The 13,300-nt window shown below is 44.4% G+C and overlaps 1 protein-coding gene across 1 annotated transcript; it reads right to left on the bottom strand.

Annotated features, from left to right (window-relative positions):
* Nucleotides 1–4,765: 4,765 nt before the first annotated feature.
* Nucleotides 4,766–10,246, bottom strand: LOC139640499 (neural cell adhesion molecule 2-like; the record flags this gene model as incomplete). Its single annotated transcript, XM_071514673.1, has 5 exons — nucleotides 10,151–10,246; nucleotides 6,415–6,456; nucleotides 5,973–6,236; nucleotides 5,136–5,375; nucleotides 4,766–4,924 (listed from the first exon to the last, which is right to left on the bottom strand). Coding segments are annotated over exons 1-5 (736 nt in total), but the record flags the coding sequence as incomplete, so codon positions are not given.
* Nucleotides 10,247–13,300: the final 3,054 nt, after the last annotated feature.

The raw sequence follows: 13,300 nt of genomic DNA, 5'->3' as shown, positions 1-13,300 counted from the left end.
TTTACTATTAATAACAGAAGCCCTTCCTTCCACAGCTCCCTAACAACATATGAACTATTTCTAATTAGACATTAACCAAACAATCTATCACACAGTGACTGGCTGATAATTATACAACAACATATTGGTGTTCAGATGTATTTACATACTGGACCTGTAAAGGGAAGCTGGTGTAATTGGACAATAAATCATAGAGTGTGACCATGTTTATTTTCTTTATTGGTATATAAATGTTACAGCAGCTGAACCTCCATACAGACCAGACTGGAAAGTGTCGGGGGGGCAGTTTTACAGATACTGAGCCGTTCTCTAGCTTTAGCCTATCCTGATGAGTTAAAGATTAACCATGCTGTGAAGGTTAGCGCCCGCCTGGGAGCTAACATGGCTAACTGTTCTACAGTGCTGGCTGTGTCAGTTAGCTAACGCTAGGCTATATTAGCTTCCAGTCGTGTGCCTGGGGTCGTTGTGTGTAAAGTAATCCTCCACACCCAGGGGTCCATGCCTAGTTTAATACATCCATGGTCCATGCATGTCTCTAGCTAACGTTAGCCATGCCCATGTTAGCTTTGAAGCAAAAAGGTGCCGGACTGCAATTATTGGATAGAGGCAGTCCAACAAGGCGGGCGCTAACCTTCACAGCATGGTTAATCTTTCACTCATCAGGATAGGCTAAAGCTAGAGAACGGCTCAATATTTGTAAAATTGATCCCTCGGTCTGGTCTGGTTCAGGTCTCACCTCTCTGCTCTCTCCTGGTTCATGTCTCACCTCTCTGCTCTCTCCTGGTTCAGGTCTCACCTCTCTGCTTTCTCCTGGTTCATGTCTCACCTCTCTGCTTTCTCCTGGTTCATGTCTCACCTCTCTGCTCTCTCCTGGTTCAGGTCTGACCTCTCTACTCTCTCCTGGTTCAGGTCTCACCTCTCTGCTTTCTCCTGGTTCATGTCTCACCTCTCTGCTCTCTCCTGGTTCAGGTCTCACCTCTCTACTCTCTCCTGGTTCATGTCTCACCTCTCTGCTTTCTCCTGGTTCATGTCTCACCTCTCTGCTCTCTCCTGGTTCAGGTCTCACCTCTCTGCTTTCTCCTGGTTCATGTCTCACCTCTCTGCTCTCTCCTGGTTCAGGTCTCACCTCTCTACTCTCTCCTGGTTCAGGTCTCACCTCTCTGCTTTCTCCTGGTTCATGTCTCACCTCTCTGCTCTCTCCTGGTTCAGGTCTCACCTCTCTACTCTCTCCTGGTTCAGGTCTCACCTCTCTGCTTTCTCCTGGTTCATGTCTCACCTCTCTGCTCTCTCCTGGTTCAGGTCTCACCTCTCTGCTCTCTCCTGGTTCATGTCTCACCTCTCTGCTCTCTCCTGGTTCAGGTCTCACCTCTCTACTCTCTCCTGGTTCAGGTCTCACCTCTCTGCTCTCTCCTGGTTTCTTCACTGCTCCGCTACGCTGACGACTCAAAACTCTACCTCTGCACTCAATTAGGATTACTACAAATAGACTGCAGTACTGACCAACAGACTGCAGTACTGACCAACAGACTGCAGTACTGACCAACAGACTGCAGTACTGACCAACAGACTGCAGTACTGACCAACATATTGCAGTACTGACCAACAGATTGCAGTACTGACCAACAGATTGTAGTACTGACAACACAGATTGTAGTACTGACCAACAGACTGCAGTACTGACCAACAGATTGCAGTACTGACCAACAGATTGCAGTACTGACCAACAGATTGTAGTACTGACAACACAGATTGTAGTACTGACCAACAGACTGTAGTACTGACCAACAGATTGTAGTACTGACAACACAGATTGTAGTACTGACCAACAGATTGCAGTACTGACCAACAGATTATAGTACTGACAACACAGATTGTAGTACTGACCAACAGATTGCAGTACTGACCAACAGATTATAGTACTGACCAACAGACTGCAGTACTGACCAACAGACTGCAGTACTGACCAACAGATTGCAGTACTTCATCCAGAGTAACTAATATTATCAGTGTATAAATATGTGCTGAGTCTGCAAACTGTATATGCACTGTTAGCGTTATTATACTTTCCACCAGTTAACTTTACTTTGTTGGTCTAAATGTTCAGTATTCTGTCTCTCTGTCTGTCTGTCTCTCTGCCTGTCTGTCTGCCTGTCTGTCTCTCTGTCTCTCTGCCTGTCTGTCTGCCTGTCTGTCTCTCTGTCTCTCTGCCTGTCTCTCTGCCTGTCTCTCTGCCTGTCTGTCTGTCTGCCTGTCTGTCTGCTCAGTTCTCAGTGTGACATGATGGGATGCAGAATGTGGAAGTGTGGAGGAATAAATAGATGACGGAGCTTCACAGTGAGAGAAGAAAAGCAGAAGTGAGTTCAGGAGGAAGTAGTTCTGTCAGAACATCTTCACACCAACGCTCACTGACGCTGTGTGTGTGTGTGTGTGTGTGTGTGTGTGTGTGCGCGCGTGTGTGTGCGTGTGTGTGTGTGTGTGTGTGTGTGTGTGTGTGTGTGCGTGTGTGTGTGTTTGAGGTATAATGCATGTAATACTTTGTCACACTTCAATAGCTGCATTTAAAGAGATCCAGTGAGCAGAGAGCAAGACAAGAGTAAATGTCTGTTATTACTACTATTACTACCAGTATTACTGCAACTACTACTGCTACTACTATTGCTACTACTACTGTTGCTGCTACTTCTACTGTTACTGCTAAAACTACTAGTACCACTAGTACCATGTGGAAGAAATTAAGCTTTAATCATTCATATGCATTGAATATATCATTCTGTCTTGCGTGTCAATCTGTTTGCAGAGTGGAAAACTTCTGAATCTTTCATGCAAATTATTCACCAGATGTTTTTTGTTCTGTTCTCGTCTTTATCAGAAAGTCAAGGACATGTGAAACTCACACATTCTCCAATTGTCACACTTCAGCCTCCCTGACACTCCTTGTCTCTACTGAAAATCATACTTATATCATCTTTTTCTGCTTCTCTATTCAGAGAACAGAGAACCTGCCATCAGCTTGTCTCTCTGTTCTCTCTCATGCAACGAATAAAGATACAAGAGTCTGGAACTCAGCCTGTTTACTGAGAGACCCTGAGTTATTTATTTGATCCAAATCTACAACAAAATATTTTTCTGCAACAATTATTACTACCAGTATTACTGCAACTGCTACTGCTACTACCACTACTATTACTACTATTGCTACTACCACTACTACTACTATTACTACTATTGCTACTACCACTACTACTACTACTGCTACTACCACTACTACTACTACTACTACTATTATTACTACTATTACTACTACTACTGCTACTACCACTACTACTACTACTACTACTACTACTATTGCTACTATTACTACTACTGCTATTACTGTTACTTCTGCTACTACCAGTACTTCTGCTGCTGCTATTACTACTACTACTACTACTACTACTGCCATTCCCATACTACTACTGCTGGTACTACCACCACTACTACTGCTACTACTACCAATAATAATAAGTAATATTTCTTGTGTTCCAATCCGTATACGCATGTTGGTTGTTGACTTCGGCCAACATAAACACCTCCACTAGCTGGACAGTCAGTGAGCTATAGTGGAGGTTCAGGATCTTGCTCAAAGGTACTTTGGCAGGTATGAGGAATCAAACCCGGGTGCTCTGGTTTGGGGATCGACCTCAATAACCAAGACACCATCTTGACACCAAAATATTTCTGAGTGTGGAGTTGGAGAAGCCAGAGAGAAATGCATTTTAATCGTCACTACTGGAGGAAACCAGAGTGTGGATGCATTATTCTGGAACTTTTCTGTTTTGGATATCACCTTGGTGTGGTTGTCGGAGGAGAATTCAGGTTCAAACATAACGCTAAGATATTTTACAGAATAATTCAGGGTGACTGTGCACCCATTGGAATGAAGAGGAGAGTCTGATAGATGAGTTCTTTGGAGATTAGAGCTTAGAATCAGCATTTCAGTTTTATCTTCTGCGTTCCAAATACAGGATTCAGCCTTATTTAGCTGAGTACTATCAGGAGGTTTTGCTGTGATATGAAGTTGTGTATCATCTGCATAAGAGTGGAAGAGAACACCATAAATATGAATAATATTACTGAAGAAGAGAATATGGAGTGAAAATAAGAGATTTGAACCCTGGGGGACGCCGAAATAGACCTGAGAACAGGCAGTGTTATGATCTAGGAAAAAAACAAACCAGGATCTGAGTTCTGATGTTTTCTGTGTTTTCATTAAAGAATGACAAAAGAGCAAGGTGAGGGGCGTTAAAGGAAGCAGCAGAACGTGATTTGATGATTCACAACGGTACTGAAAAAGAATTTAGGTAGTTTTTAGTTTGAAGAGGTAGATCTTATCTCACATTTTGCTTTTAAAGTTTGAGTCTCTTTAATTGTTTGTTTTAGCAGCTAAATAGGTGTTTAGAATATGACTCCAGATGATGGTTGGTTACCAGGAGACTAGACTAACTTACCAGACAATAACTAACATTTACCAGTATTTAGCTTCTGGCTGGTGGTCATTTATTTTTGATCCTGTAGCTTCTGGTTTCACAAACTATGAGTCTGGACTGAAAATGGATCACAGGTTGAACGTCTGGCTTCCATTTAGAGCATAGATCTATTGTAACTAGATTAGACACAGAGACTTGTCTATTACAGTATAGATCTATTGTAACAAGATTAGACACAGTGACTTGTCTAATTACAGTATAGATCTATTCTAATTGGATCAGTTTGACAGGTTTGGTACCTGCTCGTTTCCTCCAGAGGAGCAGTAATCCAATCAGCAGCAGGACCAGTAGAACCACAGACAGCAGCGCTCCTAGAACTTGGGGGACTGGGAAGGGAGAAGAGTCTGTGGAGGAAGAGTTGGAGTTGGAGTTGGAGTCGGGAGAAGGAAGGGAGGAGGCTGAAAGAGAGGAGAGAGAGGTGGAGAGAGGAGTGGTAGTAGGAGGAGGGGTTGTAGGACGGGCTGGAGGAGAAACCAGGAGAAACTCCTTCAGTAAAGTGATTGATGCAGTTCATTATCTGGTCAGTAGGTCAGTTCATATCTTTAAACACAACTGTAAAATAATAACTGTCATGTAATATCAACAGGAGGTGAATGAGAGTGTCCTGACCTCTGACAGACAGCCAGCTGGCTGGAGAATCTCCAACAAGATCAAGATAACACCTGTAGGAACCTTCATGAGACTGTTGGACATTCCTGATGGTAAACTCTCCTTCAGACCCAGATCCAATGAAGGTGTTATTCCTGAAGAAACTGGCTGGGAAGCTGGAGGAAGGTTTAGTTCTACAGCGCAGAGTGACATCACTTCCCTCCATCACAGGAAGTGCAGGAATCTCCAGGATCACAGGACCTGAAAAACACAGAGAGACACAAGCAGAGTTAGTACATATATAGACAGAGTTAGTCCATATACAGACAGAGTTAGCCCAGTTGGACCAGAGCCATATATAGACAGAGTTAGTACATATATAGACAGAGTTAGTACATATATAGACAGAGTTAGTCCATATATAGACAGAGTTAGTCCAGTTAGACCAGAGCCATATATAGACAGAGTCAGTACATATATAGACAGAGTCAGTACATATATAGACAGAGTCAGTACATATATAGACAGAGTTAGTCCATATATAGACAGAGTCAGTACATATATAGACAGAGTCAGTCCATATATAGACAGAGTCAGTCCATATATAGACAGAGTCAGTACATATATAGACAGAGTCAGTACAGTAGATGTTTCCAGGTGTTTCCAGATGTTTCCAGGTGTCTCCAGATGTTTCCTGGTGTCTCCAGGTGTTTCCAGGTGTTTCCAGGTGTTTCCAGATGTTTCCAGATGTTTCCAGGTGTCTCCAGGTGTCTCCAGGTTAAGATGAGGAGACAAACAACATGAACACAGAACCAACAGACACAAACCAGTCAGGCTGGAGGGAGTTAGCTACTGTACCAGATACAGTGATGTGGACCTCGTTGCTTCTCTCTCCCTCTGCAGTTTCACACCAGTAAACTCCACTGTCTGATCTGAAGACAGACTGCAGTCTGCAGGAGGAACCATCAAACCTCCCAAAGCCTCCTTCACCTCCACACTCCTCCTCAGTTCCTCCTCCTCTCCTCCTCTTCACCTTCCATCCAGCAGAACTCTGCTCACAACTCAGAGAGACAAACTCTGATTCAAAGAACTGTTGACTGTTGGGACTGACATTCAGAGAGACTGGAGGAGAGAGAGAGAGAGAGAGAGAGAGAGAGAGAGAGAGAGAGAGAGAGAGAGAGAGAGAGGGGGGGTGGGGGGGGAGGAAGTTGGAGGTGGGGAGGAATATGAAAAAACACATCATTATTTATTAATTTTATTATTAGATGTGATAGTTGGTGGTTGTCTCCTGTCAGCTCACCTGTAGAATCAGTTGGACCAGACAGCAGCAGCTCAGCCAGACCTGCAACAGGGGGAGGAGTCAGTCACCAGGTGAGTAAAGGTCTCCAGGTTTACAGGTGTGTAAAGGTCTCCAGGTTTACAGGTGAGTAAAGGTCTCCAGGTTTACAGGTGTGTAAAGGTCTCCAGGTTTACAGGTGAGTAAAGGTCTCCAGGTTTACAGGTGAGTAAAGGTCTCCAGGTTTACAGGTGTGTAAAGGTCTCCAGGTTTACAGGTGAGTAAAGGTCTCCAGGTTTACAGGTGAGTAAAGGTCTCCAGGTTTACAGGTGTGTAAAGGTCTCCAGGTTTACAGGTGTTTAAAGGTTCACTAGTATGTAAAAGTTTGTTTGGGTCGTTGGATATACAAATATGTAAAAAGTCAGGTATGTTAAAAGTCGTCATATTATTTACAACAAGGTAGCTCAGAGGTCAGCAGGATATTTTTACATGTTCAATCTCCTGAACTACTTCCTGTTACAGACTGAGCTTTTTAACAGGAAATGATGTAATCGTTGATGTCATCATCCTTCCTGTCTACTGAAGCAGCGCTGGCAGGGAGACAAACGACCTGCTGCTCCTCCAACATGGCCGCCAGCTCAGAGCTCAGACCAGCAGAGAAACAATAAAACACTATTTATTACCTGTTCATGATCTAGTACTTGAACTCAGATGATGTGACTCGTTTCTAAAGTTCTTATTTCCCTTAATGAGATTCAAAATACAGAACAGAGGAGCTTGTCCTTCCAACCAATCAGACGACGACTCTCTCCTCAAATAGCAGATCTTCTGTCTTTCTCTAGCATCTATCATATCAGGAATAATAGACATATAATGTAATGTAACTGTAATGTAACTAGAAAAAATCTCTGTTACTATAAAGTAACTTCTGTATCCTACATGGACAGGATGATACAAGGCTTTGGAGAGTCAGATCCTTCACTGGCTCCCAGTACAGCACAGAATCCGACCCTGCCCGACCCTCTGGACCTCCCTCCTCCACACATCAGAAACTCAGACTCTCTCCCTTCATTTAAAAATAAACTCTAAAGCACCTTTTTAAAACTGCCTACAATATCTGACTCCCACTGCCTCTGCACACTCATGTCATTATTTTATCATCTTCATTTATTATCATCACTTTGGCATCAATTGTTTTTATGTATTTTATATATTTATTTTCTTTTTCCCATAGCAAGCTAGTGTCTTGAGTACCATGTAAAGCACTTACAAATAAGATGTACTATTATTATTATTATTATTATTGTTGGATCCAAATCCAAAAAAGTAAAGAAGTCTCATGTTCTCAGTGTGTTTTTGGTTCATGAAGTCTCATGAAACTCAGTCAACACATAAACAACCATGGGCCGTTTTCATTTAAGGAAGGAAAAGACAAACACCAGAACAGCAGCTATGTGGTTTTTACCCAACAGCAGAAGTATCTGTCTGGCAGGCACTTCACTGATGTTTTAGGCCTACTGATACTCAGGGTTTAGATCTGCTAAAGGTTTAGATCTGCTAAAGGTTTGGATCGACTAGAGGTTTGGATCTGCTAAAGGTTTAGATCTGCTAAAGGTTTGGATCTGCTAAAGGTTTAGATCTGCTAAAGGTTTAGATCTGCTAAAGGTTTGGATCTGCTAAAGGTTTAGATCTGCTAAAGGTTTGGATCTGCTTAAGGTTTGGATCGACTAAAGGTTTAGATCTACCAGAGGTTTGGATCTGCTAAAGGTTTAGATCTGCTAAAGGTTTAGATCTACCAGAGGTTTGGATCTGCTAAAGGTTTGGATCTACCAGAGGTTTGGATCTGCTAAAGGTTTAGATCTGCTAAAGGTTTGGATCGACTAGAGGTTTGGATCGACTACAGGTTTGGATCTACCAGAGGTTTGGATCTGCTAAAGGTTTGGATCGACTAAAGGTTTGGATCTACCAGAGGTTTGGATCTGCTAAAGGTTTGGATCTGCTAAAGGTTTGGATCTGCTAAAGGTTTGGATCTGCTAAAGGTTTGGATCTACCAGAGGTTTGGATCTGCTAAAGGTTTGGATCGACTAAAGGTTTGGATCTGCTAAAGGTTTGGATCTACCAGAGGTTTGGACACCTTCTGTTGATCTGGCTCACAGACAGTAGCATTTATTCAGTCAAACACCAACAGACTGTCAGAATCTGATCAGCTGAGTCTGTTGACTGAAACTGGATCCTGCAGTCGGCCTTCCTGTCCCAGACCTGACTGACTGAAGTTATTTATGTGACTGAACTCAAAGTGAACCACCTGAACCACAGTCTGCTGAGAGGAACTTCAGCAGGTTTACTTCCCAGTCAACTCAACACACAGGTAGCTGACAGAAATCACTGACAGTTTGTTGAACATCTGTTGATAGTGAAGTGAAGGTAGTGAGCTGATAGGCTGCTGAAACAAATCCTGTTGTGTCAGCTGACACTTCAACATATGCACCGTTTGTCCTTAAGGGCCTCCGTAGTCCAGTAGTTTTGCTGTGCTTTATTTACAAACGTTGTGTGCTTTCTGTCGCCCTCTAGTGGTCAGAAAATAACTTAGTGCACTTAAAGCAATGTTCCACTTGACATGAAAACCAGAAAATCATCTCCTCACCAAGATCAGATGCAGCTGGCCGAGTTTGTGTCATTCGGATTTTTATTTCCAATTCATTTGAATGAGCCACGAAAATAGACCCGGTTATTTATTGATCTAATATTCCACTTAGTTTTAACATGGGAGTTATATGGCTCTTGACTGCCAGGAAAACAAGCGATTTTTACTTCCCATTAATTTGAATGGAAACTGACAGATTTGACAGATTCAACAATATTATTATATTATTGATAGAAGGGAACCTAGTGGAGGCATGTATCCCTCTGCTATGTTCTCATCTATCAATTAAGATGCAATTTGGTGAAATTATCTTCTAAAAAATATGACCAAACATCAGTTGGAAATCACAGCAGCAGCATCTGATGTTGAATCTGTTCACCAACGTGTTCAATGTCAGTTTCCATTCAAATGAATGGGAAGTAAAAATCTGAACGCTTGTTTTCCTGGCAGTCAAGAGCCAAATAACTCCCATGTTAAAACTAAGTGGAATATTAGATCAGTAAATAACCGGGCAGCAGTGAAATATTTGTATAAGATATAACTATATTACATTATCTAAAGACAAATGTGTTCTGAATACAGATACTTGTAAAAAAAAAAAAAATGAGACGGATACTTCCAGTAAAAGTTATAAAGGGAAAGGAGAAGCTCTTCTTTTCTTGACAGAATGAAGACATTTTGTCTTTGTGTGCAAACCTGAAATACATTTCCTGAACTTTGTGATTTTTTCAGTCTCTCTCATCTGGAGCTTTGAACCTCAGATATGACAAAGTAATCCGAAGGTAACTGAAAGTAATCAGATTACATTACTGAGTGTGGGGAGTACCTCAGGCTCTGCTGACACAGTTCTGGTGACGTCACTAGTAACTGTGACAGAACATTTTAAAGGAACATTCCTCTGAATCAGTTCGTTTAGTTTGGCCTGGAGAGAAAAGCTCTGATTGTTTTACTAGTTCTGTTATAGAAGAGAGACTCAAACCCTGGACCAAGTCACAGTGTGAATATATATTTATATTTTTTATATATTTTTATATATATTATATTATATTTTAGCTGTGATGTATGACGTATAAATTAATGTATATAATTATAATAGAATCGATATGTTTTACTTACCGAGGAGCAGAAAGACAGATGCAGCCTTCATGCTGACTGGACGAGGTGTGGCTGTTTGTCTCTCTGGCTGAGCCTCTTTATGACACACACACACACACACACACTCACACACACACACACACACACACACACACACACACACACACACTTACACACTCACACACACACACACACACACACACACTCACACCCTTGCATGCACAGTGCGAAACCAGAGTTATTTCTTAACTCAAAGGAAAAAACCCTTTTCTGCTGTTTCCTCATTTCTGAGTTTGGTGTCAACACAAGACAAACAGATCAATACTGTCTAGATCTGTACTGACTGTAATCTATACTGAATAGATCTACACTGACTGTAATCTATACTGAATAGATCTACACTGACTGTAAACTATACTGAATAGATCTGTACTGACTGTAAACTATACTGTCTAGATCTGCACTGACTGTAATCTATACTGCCTAGATCTGTATTGTCAGTAATCTATACTGTCTAGATCTACACTGACTGTAATCTGTATTGATTATAATCTATACTGTTTATAATCTATATTGATTATAAATGGTACTGTTTATGATCAATATTTTTATTGGTGTTGAGACTGTGACTAAGCGTCTTGTTCCAGAAGTTCAGTTCAAACTGAATCATCTGCTGTTCTGCTCATTCTGTGTAAAAATATCTATGAATATATGAATATATGAATATATTAACATGGATGAATGTACATACAGTGTGTATGTGGTGACATCACGCCTGTGTTGTTATTATGTATTTTTCAAGGCCTGCATTCATTTTACAGTGTCATGAACACTTTTCTTTGTAAATAAAATCAACGTAAAGGAAGAACAAGAGATGGATGGATAGATAGATAGATAGATAGATACTTTATTGTCCTACAAGAGGAAATGTGGTTCCACCTCTCATACACAGCCTCACACACATGTCCACACTTCCCCAACACACAATATTCACACACAACAGGAAGACAACAACACATCAACAATACACTGACACAAGACACCCAGTGCAGTGAGTTCAGAGCTTCAGTGGCAGAGGGGACAAAGCTGTTTTTAAAGCCCATCTCCAGGTGAGGGAGCTGCACCTGAAGAGAGGGAGCTGCTGCACCTGAAGAGAGGGAGCTGCTGCACCTGAAGAGAGGGAGCTGCACCTGAAGAGAGGGAGCTGCACCTGAGGAGAGGGAGCTGCTGCACCTGAAGAGAGAGAGCTGCCCCTGAAGAGAGAGAGCTGCACCTGAAGAGAGGGAGCTGCTGCACCTGAAGAGAGGGAGCTGCTGCACCTGAAGAGAGGGAGCTGCTGCACCTGAAGAGAGGGAGCTGCACCTGAAGAGAGGGAGCTGCACCTGAGGAGAGGGAGCTGCTGCACCTGAAGAGAGAGAGCTGCCCCTGAAGAGAGAGAGCTGCACCTGAAGAGAGGGAGCTGCACCTGAGGAGAGGGAGCTGCTGCACCTCAAGAGAGGGAGCTGCTGCACCTGAAGAGAGGGAGCTGCTGCACCTCAAGAGAGGGAGCTGCTGCACCTGAGGAGAGGGAGCTGCTGCACCTGAAGAGAGGGAGCTGCACCTGAAGAGAGGGAGCTGCACCTGAAGAGAGGGAGCTGCACCTGAAGAGAGGGAGCTGCTGCACCTGAAGAGAGGGAGCTGCCCCTGAAGAGAGAGAGCTGCACCTGAAGAGAGAGAGCTGCCCCTCAAGAGAGGGAGCTGCACCTGAAGAGAGGGAGCTGCACCTGAAGAGAGGGAGCTGCACCTGAAGAGAGGGAGCTGCCCCTGAAGAGAGGGAGCTGCACCTGAAGAGAGGGAGCTGCCCCTGAAGAGAGGGAGCTGCTGCACCTGAAGAGAGGGAGCTGCCCCTGAATAGAGGGAGCTGCTGCACCTGAAGAGAGGGAGCTGCCCCTGAAGAGAGGGAGCTGCCCCTGAAGAGAGGGAGCTGCTGCACCTGAAGAGAGGGAGCTGCACCTGAAGAGAGGGAGCTGCCCCTGAAGAGAGGGAGCTGCACCTGAAGAGAGGGAGCTGCTGCACCTGAAGAGAGGGAGCTGCCCCTGAAGAGAGGGAGCTGCACCTGAAGAGAGGGAGCTGCCCCTGAAGAGAGGGAGCTGCACCTGAAGAGAGGGAACTGCCCCTGAAGAGAGGGAGCTGCCCCTGAAGAGAGGGAGCTGCTGCCCCTGAAGAGAGGGAGCTGCCCCTGAAGAGAGGGAGCTGCCCCTGAAGAGAGGGAGCTGCACCTGAAGAGAGGGAGCTGCCCCTGAAGAGAGGGAGCTGCACCTGAAGAGAGGTAGCTGCCCCTGAAGAGAGAGAGCTGCACCTGAGGAGAGGGAGCTGCCCCTGAAGAGAGGGAGTTGCCCCTGAAGAGAGGGAGTTGCACCTGAAGAGAGGGAGCTGCCCCTGAAGAGAGGGAGCTGCTGCACCTGAAGAGAGGGAGCTGCCCCTGAAGAGAGGGAGCTGCACCTGAGGAGAGGGAGCTGCCCCTGAAGAGAGGGAGTTGCCCCTGAAGAGAGGGAGTTGCACCTGAAGAGAGGGAGCTGCCCCTGAAGAGAGGGAGCTGCTGCACCTGAAGAGAGGGAGCTGCACCTGAAGAGAGGGAGCTGCCCCTGAAGAGAGGGAGCTGCTGCACCTGAAGAGAGGGAGCTGCCCCTGAAGAGAGGGAGCTGCCCCTGAAGAGAGGGAGCTGCTGCACCTGAAGAGAGGGAGCTGCACCTGAAGAGAGGGAGCTGCCCCTGAAGAGAGGGAGCTGCTGCACCTGAAGAGAGGGAGCTGCCCCTGAAGAGAGGGAGCTGCTGCACCTGAAGAGAGGGAGCTGCCCCTGAAGAGAAGGAGCTGCTGCACCTGAAGAGAGGGAGCTGGTGCACCTGAGGAGAGGCCTGAGGTGGTGAGCGGGGTCCTGAGGTATGGTGACAGTTAAGGCCAATGATCCTGGAGGCGTTGTGTGAGATGTGGGTGAGCTGGCTCCTATTAGTGACTGTTATACCATGGTCTGGCTGAATACTTGATTCTGATTGGCTGCAGGATGTCCATTAATTCCTGATAATGGACACCTGCTAAGTAGTTCCAGTGAAACTGTCTGTTCACCGTTCTAAATTAATGCGCTGGCTACGTAGCATCAGCCTGTATCTAAAATGAGTAACCATAGCAACAGGG

Source organism: Centroberyx affinis, unplaced genomic scaffold (genome assembly GCF_046629955.1).
Source record: "Centroberyx affinis isolate AG114_WGS23_722 - 3 ecotype Tasmania unplaced genomic scaffold, CSIRO-AGI_Caff_v1 ptg009535l_1, whole genome shotgun sequence".
In the NCBI taxonomy this organism is placed as follows: Eukaryota; Metazoa; Chordata; class Actinopteri; order Beryciformes; family Berycidae; genus Centroberyx; species Centroberyx affinis.
This window is presented reverse-complemented; position numbering and strand designations above follow the sequence as displayed.